At 35.7% G+C, this 10,672-nt stretch overlaps 1 protein-coding gene across 1 annotated transcript; it reads right to left on the bottom strand.

Moving 5' to 3' along the window:
• Positions 1-2,372: 2,372 nt before the first annotated feature.
• LOC149943265 (uncharacterized) lies at positions 2,373-6,498 on the bottom strand. The gene is made up of 2 exons (XM_090179603.1): positions 6,289-6,498; positions 2,373-2,642 (listed from the first exon to the last, which is right to left on the bottom strand). The coding sequence occupies exons 1-2, from the start codon at positions 6,496-6,498 to the stop codon at positions 2,373-2,375; spliced, it is 480 nt and encodes a 159-aa protein (XP_090035729.1).
• Between the last annotated feature and the right edge of the window lie 4,174 nt (positions 6,499-10,672).

Genomic DNA, 10,672 nt, shown 5'->3' with positions numbered 1-10,672 from the left:
CGGCGGGTTACAAGCGCGAGCGAATACCTATGAGTAGGCGTGGCCAAAGCCGTCGGAGTGATCTTACCATACGCGATACGGCAGGATAAGCATTCCAAGTAGAGTTATGGATTCCTGCATAGAGTAACGGAAAAAGAGTGGGAAACGAAAGCCCTCAAACTTTTACGCGCTATGCCGCGTAAGCGAGGGGAAGACAGAAATGGGGGACGGAAACCGGGAGTATTTTCAGCGCGAGCATGCGTGTGGTACGAAAATATTGTTTTTGGCGCCATCTTTCGGATTATCACCACAATATTTTTCGAGGTAATTCAAAAAGCGTTTTGCGTCGTTTTTTTTGCGTTACACGATAGACCACACTTAAACCAAGTTCCCATTTAGCGAAAAAAAAAATTTCGCGCTGAAAATTGACGCTCGCGAATAAAATTTACGATTTTTTTCAAATTCGCCGCTAAAGTCGCGTCTCCGCGGTATCTAGGGAATGTTCTATTTTTTTACGTCCACACCTTGGCGATAAAAAGCTTCAACCAATCAGAAAACGCGTTCCCTCGATCTATTCCGCTCCCGTCCGTCACTTATTAAGCCTAGGTCTTTAGAAAAGCAGCTCAGCCAACTTGACCAAGATACTGAAGTAAAGGTAATTATCTCACGAATAGAATCGTTTATTTATTAAAATTATCAACCGGAACATCCATTTGGTTCATTTTGAACTGATGTTTTATGTTAGGCATAAAACATTACTAAAAACCAGCACAAGGTGTTTTTAAATTTTTGCGCTAAAGTGACAACCGCTTCCCCAGCGACCGAAAAAACGTTTCTTTTTTCGTTGTGCGAAAATTTTATTCGTCTCGAAAATTCGCCAAGTGGGAACTAGCCTTTATTGTAAAACAAACAATACTAAAAAGCAAACGAAGGCACAAAGGAAGAAAACTGATACAGCATACAGGAACATGTTTGTGAACATTGAAACTTTCAAATTAGATTTTACGATGTCAATATTTTTTCAGGAATAAGGAGTTTCTTAGCCAAAACATAAAATCCATTCAATTAAATGCGTCTTCTTGGATAACGTGAAAGACTTACAATGGAAGGATAACTCCTTTCATTGTAATATTGCTTATTAACTGAAATAAGAAATTAATTTATATTTGTACAAAGAAAAATTCAAACATTGACTGCGGCAGGTTTGGATTACCTTTCTATATTTGCAAATAACAATATTGGTCTTTTGGACAAAGATCGATTTCCTATTAAAAGATACGAATTATTATGTGGTTTTTTCCCCGCCTGTTCTGGGTTTTTTGAGCAGGTTGAAAAGTGTAGCCATATGAAGTCATTTTACTACAATTCTGTCTTGACGAAAAAAACGAGTTGGAGTAAGAAGGGAGTAGTTAAAGATTAAAGGTTATTTATTAGCCGCAGAAGCCGTAGATTGGTTTTAAGATGGCGGCCGGTGGTGAGGTCATCAATATGTGGCTCATTTTTCTCATCTATTTAATAATTATAATACTCAGCTAGGCTAATACTCAAGGCACCACCTTAGGCCTAAGTCATCAAGCAATTTTTAAAGCTATTAAATAACATTTAACAATTGTATTTTCGTTTTTAAAAGCTTGCCACATGTGAAGAGGTTCAAAACCCGCCATGTTTTCGTGAAAAAAAATTTAAGCGGACGAATTTTCTATATAAGCAGACGACAAAGCTAGATTACTCCCTCTACACCTCCTTTCGAGGAGGAGTAAAAAGTGTAACCTTAGAGCTCTGGAACAAGTGAACAAAATTCGGGACAGGGTTAATCTTACCCAGAGAACAGGCGAATAATACTTTTTAAGATAAAAAGATTAAACTTTTGGTCCTCTGACAGCCGTGGAGAGATGGCGCCAGCAACAACATTTTCGTACCGCGCGCAATATCGTGCTGAAAATACTGCCGGTTTCTGTCCCACTTTTTGTCTTTCCCCCTCTCGCGAGGCATAGCGCATAAAAGTTTGAAAGCTTTCGATTTCTCCCTTTTTCCGTTACTCTATGGCAATAATAAATACTTAATACTGGTTTAAATTGAAATGTTCCTAAGCCTCGTATATGATAGGCGAAATTGGACTACGAAGACGCATTTAAAGTAAAGCAGGGTACACGAAAACAAATGTTTGTCTTTAGACAATGCTCACAGCCATACATAATACGCGTTTTTTAAACTTTTTTTTATTTTTGTCATTTACCCGGGTTAAGCAAATATTTATAGAATATGTTAAAATTATATTGTACCTGTAAATGTTTTCTTTAGAAATCAAAGTGAAAGCACACATAACAGATTTTAAAGAAATTCCTGCTTAACTTCTCTATTTAAAGGAGTTGAAATCGGGGTTGAAACTATACCTACCCCAGATCGAAGGCTTCTCTGCAAGGTAAATTCCTCGTGTAGGCGATGACGCTGTTGTCCGGATAGAGGCCTTCGCTGGCGATGTGGAACTTGCGCAAGTCGAAACTGTTCTTGTAGATGTTTGATATTAAATAGGGTCTGCCCGCTACCAGAGCGAAATCTTGCTGAAGCACATTCTCGAGGCCAGTGCGATAGGAATCGATGCCTTTGAAGCCGTTGCTCTTCATGTGCCGCACCAGCACGTCTATTTCTGCCGTGGTCGATTTCTGAAATCAACCCAATCATTTATAAGAACGAAAACTAATTTTATCGCTATCAACAAATTGAAACCGGCTGAGTTTTCATTTCCTTGCATAAGCAACATAATAAATATAAGTATGAAACTTATTATGTTTTTAATGCTAATTTTCTGAACAAACCTTTTTCGACACCCACCAATTGTGTTCAAACTCGGGATATTGGTAGACCTTCATGTAACTCGAAAAATTCTAAAGGGAATTTATTCAATGGGCAACCGTTTTGCCATGGCAACGAAATTTTTTTTTGCCAACCAAAAATTGAAATTTTCCCATTGAAAATAACATGGGATTCTAACCGATTCCTAGGGCCCCCCCATGTGAAAAAATTAACAACTTTAAAAATGCCAAAAATAGAGAAAATATAAAAAAATTGACGAAAAAAATCAAAATTGATCAACTTTTGATCAATTTGAACAAAATGGGTGAAAATGAACCAAAATGGCCAATATTGGAAAAATGTGAGAGAAAATTTAAAATACTAAAAAAACAATGAAACTGGAGAAGATCACACGGTATAAATTTATTATTTGGAGACTTTTCGAGCCGTGGCCCTTTATCAATCCACTTGTTTAAGCCTATTAATATAAATTAAGTTCAATATTTAAAATTTAAAATAGTACAAACATTGAAAAAATATTTCGAAATTGTTTAAATTATTTTTTTTTTAAATTTAATAAAAATAAAAATTTCAAAAATATTTGATCAAAAGCTTTAAAGTTGATCAAAAACGATTATAATTGATTGAACAAGATTATTTGTGAAATATAATATATATATAATATATCGATAAATTGGTGTATTTGAAAAATAAAATAATTTTGTACTAACAATGATCAAAATTCGGATTAATAGATCAAAATGGGCAAAATTTTAATATTTTTTAAAATTTTGCTAATTTTGATTTATTTTTTCCAATTTTGATGAAGTTTGACCAAATTGATCCAAATAAATCAATTTTTTCAAAAAAACACAATTTATCTGTATATTAATCTAATTTTACACAACTTATAAAATTCAATTGATTTTTCAATTATAATAGAAGCTACTGCTTTTGATCAAACTGGTACAAATTTGTTCAATTTTATAAATTTTGAAAAAAAATATTTTATTTCAAAGTATTTTGAGATTTAGGAATTTTTTTATAAATTTTTTTTAATTTAAAATTTTGCCTATATTGATCTAGTAATTCGAATTTTGATCATTCTTGACCAAATTGACCAAAATAATTATTTTTCAAATAAACCAATTTATCTATATAATATTCAGATGTTTCATAAATAATCTATTTCAATCAATTCCTTACAATTACAATAGTGTTTGATCAAATTTACTGCTTTTGATCATTTATTTTTAAATTGATTAATTTTTTTCAATTTTTAAAAAATAATTTATTTCAAACAATTTCGAAATATTTTTTCTATGTTTGTACTTCTTTAAATTTTCTCTCGCATATTACCGATTTTAGCCTTTTGGCTTAATTTTCAATCATTTTGAACAAATTCCAAAATTTTAAAAATTTCAAAAATAGAAAAAAAAGATAAAAAAAAGTGACGAAAAAAATCAAAATTGATCAAAAGTTAAAATTGATCAACTTTTGATCAATTTTGATCACTTTTTTTTATCTTTTTTTCTATTTTTGAAATTTTTAAAATTTTGGAATTTGTTCAAAATTTTCACATGGGGGGCCCCTAGGAATCGTTCAGAATCACATGTTATTTTCAATGGGAAAATTTCTATTTTTTGTTGTCATTATTTATTATTATTATTATTCCTTAATTGTGAGTAGCATGATATCGTCTTTGACTCTTTGTTAGTAGTATATTTCACCTTGGCCTTATTCAAACACTAGGGGGCTCTGTACTGAGAACTAAACCTTGATTGCGCAATAGCTCTGAAAATCAATTCGGTGATAATTTTTCCGAATTGACATACTAATTGTTACTATGTCACTTAAATTTATGTAAGACTCAGATGTCGCCATCTTTTGATCAAAAACGAAAGTACTTTAAATGGCAATTTTCGCAAATATAATTTTTTTCCTAATTTCTAACTACTTCATGATATAGTTTTCAAAAATACTGACACGTTAATGTTAAATTTAAAATTAGTGCTTATTTATACTAAAAATTATGAAAATTACGTTATATATAAAAATATAACACAACAAACTAATATGAATTAAATTTAACAAAATAATATAAAAATAATATTTTTATTTTAATAATTAGTTAAAATAATACTTGTGAATAATGTTTCCTAATCCTTTCCAGAGATGGCGCTCAAGACCTAAAATCAAGATGGAACCTGAAATGGGCGTCGTTGTTCCTTGTGTAAATTAGTTCTTGCTATGAATATTGTCACGGTCCCGGCTATCCCGAACATGTAGGGAACAAATCCCTTTTTGGGGGAAAATGGACAGATAGAGCTCAAAATGTTTTTAGGGAGGGATAAAGGGAAAAAGGGGGAAAATAGATTCAACGGGGATATTTTTTAGGGGAAATTATAAAATATGTAATGTAGTAAATATTTCGCATATCGGCAACTTAAAGGGGCTCCAAAGTTCTTTGGCAAAATGTGTGTAAAATCAGCAAAGTGCGAAATTTAAGGGTGACTCTGCCCGCCTCTGCCAAGGCCGAGTGAGGGCTTGGGGGAATGAAAAGCATGCTCAATTTTCTTTGAAGCCCCTTTAATTTATAACCGGAGAAACTTTAAACTTTCGCTTCGAGCCCTCTTCAGTGGCTTTTTCGTCTGCTACTAATTCAATTCTCTCATATACATTTTAGAAAGCAAAGATGGACCATGGACTAAATAATTTTTAGATACATTTTGTTACACAAGGCTAGGACGTGTCCGAACTTAATGACGTAACTGGAATTTTGTTGTGGCAGTTTTTCGTTATAACAATTTTGTTATTGTAGTAAGTTGAAATTATTGCAAGCGAACTTCACTGCTTCCGCTTTGGTTAATTTAAGTACTTAACACATTTTATTAATTAAAGTGCTATTATAACTTTTTAATTGATATGATAATGTGATATTAAACGCGAGTTAAAAGTGTTAACTCTGTAATGTTTAAAAAATAAGTCTAGTCTTTTAGAAAAATTATATAATTTTATTATATTTGTTATCAATTAATTGGGTAATTAATGCGTTTAAATTTAGTTTCCCGAATGACTTGTGAGTGAAATTGCGGAGAAAACGGCTTTTGAAAAGGGGGAAAATAGCGGGGAAAATGGCTTTTAAAAACGGGTAAAATCAATTTTTTAGTTACCCAAAAGGGGGAAAATTAAGTAGCCCGAGTGGAAACACTGATCCCGAAACTAGATATTATCTGATCAAGGACGAATTACTTCTCTGGCCGCTTTTCATTTCCCGCTTACGTTCCGTAGAGATGGGTTAATTCGCAATTCTCTCATAAGGGCGCGCTGGCTTCGACTTCAGGGGCAAACAAAACGTCACGTGACCACCGAATCTCCACGTGTATTTAAAACAAGTCTATTGGTGATTTAACAAGCGGTAAGTAATTAAAAAACACTTTATACCTTTATTAAAAACGTGAAATAAAAGGTTTGAATATAAATTTCTGACCCAATGTATCATATAAAGATACTCACCAAAAGTACTTCTTGAGAGGAGCTCCCAGCGATAAAATCAATGGAATATTTTCTATTGAGAACCGCGTCAGCTATGTCGCTGACTGTATCGATCAAGCGACTCTTGGGCTTCCAAGTGGCCGAGCTCGTCATGAAACCGCCGTACACCTTCCCTAAATATCCTTGCGTCGGCAAAAGACACAGCAGAATTAAGATGTCAGTCCTTCTCATTTTACTAGCGTAGGGCGATCCTTGAAAATATTCAATTCAAACATTATAAGTTTTAATTTTGACTTTCAACAAACCCCAATAATATTATTTAAAAGCTTATGGGATAAATAACATGACTCTACCCTTCTATCTAGGAACAACAAATACGGCACCCCACACAAGGAGAACGCAACCGTCAAAAGTCGTGGATTTTCTTGCGTACATTTTTCATTGGCTAGACGCTTTAGCGCCTTCTCCCGTCGGAAGGGAAAAATTCGGAAGTTGTCTACCCCCTTTCCGTAAAACGTTCAGCGAAAAGGCTCGTCCAATGAAATTTGTACACAACACTGCGTTAGTGTATTTAAAGGGTAGCTGCGTTCTCCTTGTGTTTGTTGCTCCTAGCTTCTATAGACGGTTCAATAAAACCTACAACGATTCGCTAGAAAGTATTAATACATAGATCGTGTTCGTGAAAACAACTCTTTATATGGTCCTTGTAAGGACTGGCAAAAACGCCGCGATGGTGAGGGTGTCGACGCGAAAAAATGGCGTTAGGCCTAATGGAGATTGTTTTCATCGACGTGACGCGAAAATAATATTAGCTTTGGTTTCCACTATAAAAATGCATTATGACGCGTGCTATGGATTGTAGTTGGCTTTTTGGGCTATTCAGCGAATATGGCCACATTAATCGATATTATCGTTTCTTGTTTTGATAATAACTTTCTAACTATCCCGGCCAAAGGCGTTATATCACTAAATAATATAGCACTAATATAATTCTAGGCATAGTACTAGTCATTTAAGTATTAATTCTAGGAAATAGCACCTGTAGCGACACCATCACCATTGTTTCAAACTAATAATAAAAAAATAATTCCTTGTTTTAAATTACTCACTTCACGTCACTTGACGTCACTCATGCTTTTCCCCCAAATGGAAAAAAAACTGCTAAAAATGGCTTTCCGGGGACCGGGCCCGCTTTCGGCGGCCCTGGTTTAAAGTTAATAAGAAACACCCATGAACCACTGTTTTATAGTTCAGTCCAACCACCCATGAACCACTGTCTTATAGCTCATAAGAACCACACATGGACTACTCTTTTATAGTTAATAAGAACAACCCATGGTCTACTGTTTCATTGCTCATAAGAACCACCCATATACTACTGTTTCATACATCATAATAACCACCCATAGACTACTGTTTTATAGTTCATTAGAAACACCCATGTACTACGATTTTATAGTTCATAAGAACCACCCATTGACTACTGTTTTATAGATAATAAGAACCACCCATGAACTACTGTTTTATAGTTCATAAGAACCACCCATGAACTACTGTTTTATAGTTCATAAGAACCACCCATGAACTACTGTTTTATAGTTCATAAGAACCAACCCATGGACTGCTGTTTCATAATCTCAACTTTTAAATTCCCTTATTTCCCTCCCTTGTAAATTATAAATATAATTTTTCTTACGGGAGAAATATTTGAAAGAGCAAGAAAACCAATTTGGACGAAGGTAGAGAACTGACAAAGTCACAGCGTAAACTCCCAGAAGCAGAGCGAATATGATCCAAATCTGAAAGTGTCACGGTAAAGGTCAAATCCACACTAGCCAACATTTTTGCCAACTTTGTTGGTGTGCACAGTTTTAGACTTGAGTTCCCAAAAACCCGTTTGCATTTTCGTTCACATATTCCACGAAAAGTTGCCGATATTTCGCGGGACGACTTGTAATTAAAAAAAACTACGTTTACTACAAAATGTGCTAATTCACATAAATAAAAATATTTTATATTCATATTATCATTTAGTTTTGTTCAATCAAAAAAGTGAACGAAAATTATCAGCACTTTAGCCTCGCAGCAAGAGGAGCCGGGTTCGATCCCAGCTAGTGGCACTGGGTGAAAATCCGGAACCACTCCTTCTGCGTAGAGTTTGTAAGTTCTCTCCCCACTGGTTAAAGGGGTTTTCCACCGAGACCTTCGGTTTCCCCTTCCCATAAAAACTTGCTGAGGTTAACGGTAATAGTTAGTGTAGGGAGCTGTTGGCTCGCGTGGCATGAAGGGCTTGCCACCACCCTCCTACGCATTGTAACCCGGCCACCTGTTACTTGATCACGCACAAGCAACATTGCTTATGTGGTCGAAGGTGGTGCCTTGGGTATTAGCTCTATTTAAAAAAAAATATTTGGAGCTAAACCTCGGTAATCAATATAATTAATTTAAAATATTAAAAGATCTGCTACTGCATGGATTTGCAATACTTGTTTATTTAAAACTCGGTAGCTTTCAGACCGCGGTCCTTCTTCAGCCAAATAGTTTTTACAATAATAACATCGGTAATAAATGTTGGCCAACATAAGCGTTTGTGTTCAACACATTGTGGAAAAAATTTCTAATAATAATTAGCTAGGGCAGCGGTTCCCAAAAGGTCTTCCACCCAGGGTTCCGCGGAAGGGTCACAGGGGTTCCAAGAATTCACAGCGCGGCCATCTTTGTTTGTGTCAAGAGTCTTTTAAGATAAGTAAAAAAAATAGTTGGGGTTCCGTCAGAATTAGGTGGATAATTTAGGGTTTCATAGCAAAAACAAATTTGGAAACCGCTGAGCTAGGTATCACCTCAGGCAGAAGTCATCGACTGACTTTTAAGGCCATTAATTCCGGTGGCCGGGTTAAAATTCGTAGGTGGGGGGTGGAAAGCACTTCATGCCACGCGAGCCAACAGCTCCGTACACTTACTATTTCCGTTAACCTCACAAGACCGAGGAAACCTGTTTAACCAGTGGGGAGAAAATTTGCAAACTGAACGTGGAATGAGTTGTTCCAGGTTTTCGCCAGTGCCTAAGTTAATAATTCTTATCGAACCCGGCTACTGTTGCTGCGAGGCGAAAGTGGTAACCACACATCCACCCCACTCGGTTCACACGGAGCAACTCGGTTTGCAAGCCGTGTTTACCAATTAGGTTTTTAAAAAATGTTGACTCGTGTTAGTAAGGCAGAGTGGTTAAAAATGATTTATATAATGTGGTTTCTTTTCACCTGTTCTCGGATTAAAAGTGTACTCTTTTTACCCTAAAACGTTTTATTCGTCTGTTCCGGGGAAGAGGATTACCCCGGCCCATAAACTATTCTCTTGTTCCGGAGTATTAGGGCTATTCTTTTTACTCCTTCTGAAAGGAAGTGTAAAAGGGTAAATCGGATTTTGTTGTCTGCTAGCCAGAATTTATCTGCTAAAAATGTCACAGGCAGCCATTTTGGAAAAACGTTTTTACTCCGACCACCACAGAAACGGAGTAAAATGACGTCATAGCCTTACTCTTCTTACCCTACTCCGAAATCCCGGAACAAGCGAAAATAAACCACCTATAAATAAATTTAACATTCCCGTTGTTCCCAAAAGAATTGCAATCAGGGAAGTGGACTTACTGATAAGGGAAACGGTTTGAAAAAGAAGAATTGGCTTCTGTTTTCGAGGAACTCTGTGGCTGCCCTGGTGACGAACGTTAAATCTTGAAAATCGTAAACGGGTGAAAAGTCAACGAATAGACCCCTCATTGGCGTAGGAGCGAGATTCACCGCCAAATGAGCTTCCTTGGAAAGAGAACAGACATTTTCAAACGCTGTTGTAGTTGGAAATTGTTTAGCATATTGTCTGTTTTCCAAGACAGCAACAAATCCACGTCTTTTTGTCAAGGAAAATTTATTTGCGTTGGAGACGTTTGCTGGCCAAGTCTTGTAAGACTTTTAGGCCTCGGTCAAAGCAATGATAACGCAAAGCAAGGCACAGTGTATTTGGTTTAGATCAGTGAAAAGCAGTCTTAGCATTTATGTTTGCAGTGGCGTAGCTAGAGGTTTTGTAGATAGACGCGAATGTGTGGTTTTGTTGTAAAAATTAGACTACGCAAAACAAAGGATTTGTAGTCATCAAAGAATTTAAAAGTAACCCCTTTAATAGTTAATCTAATTAGTATTGCCGAAAGAAAACCAACCTTCTTGACGAGCATTCCAACCATCCCAGTGCATGAACCATCCAATTGACACACGCCATATTGTTTATCCGCAGCGACGACTAATCTGTAACTAAATCGGAATATTCCTTTCACAGAATTAACGAGACCCTTAAACGTGACTTATTAGACCCTTTTCATTCGTGAAAATCCCTTACACTCCTTCATTTCTAAAAA

The sequence above is a fragment of the Leiobunum rupestre genome, chromosome 6 (assembly GCF_980474605.1).
Source record: "Leiobunum rupestre chromosome 6, qqLeiRupe1.1.hap1, whole genome shotgun sequence".
Lineage (NCBI taxonomy): Eukaryota > Metazoa > Arthropoda > Arachnida > Opiliones > Sclerosomatidae > Leiobunum > Leiobunum rupestre.
This window is presented reverse-complemented; position numbering and strand designations above follow the sequence as displayed.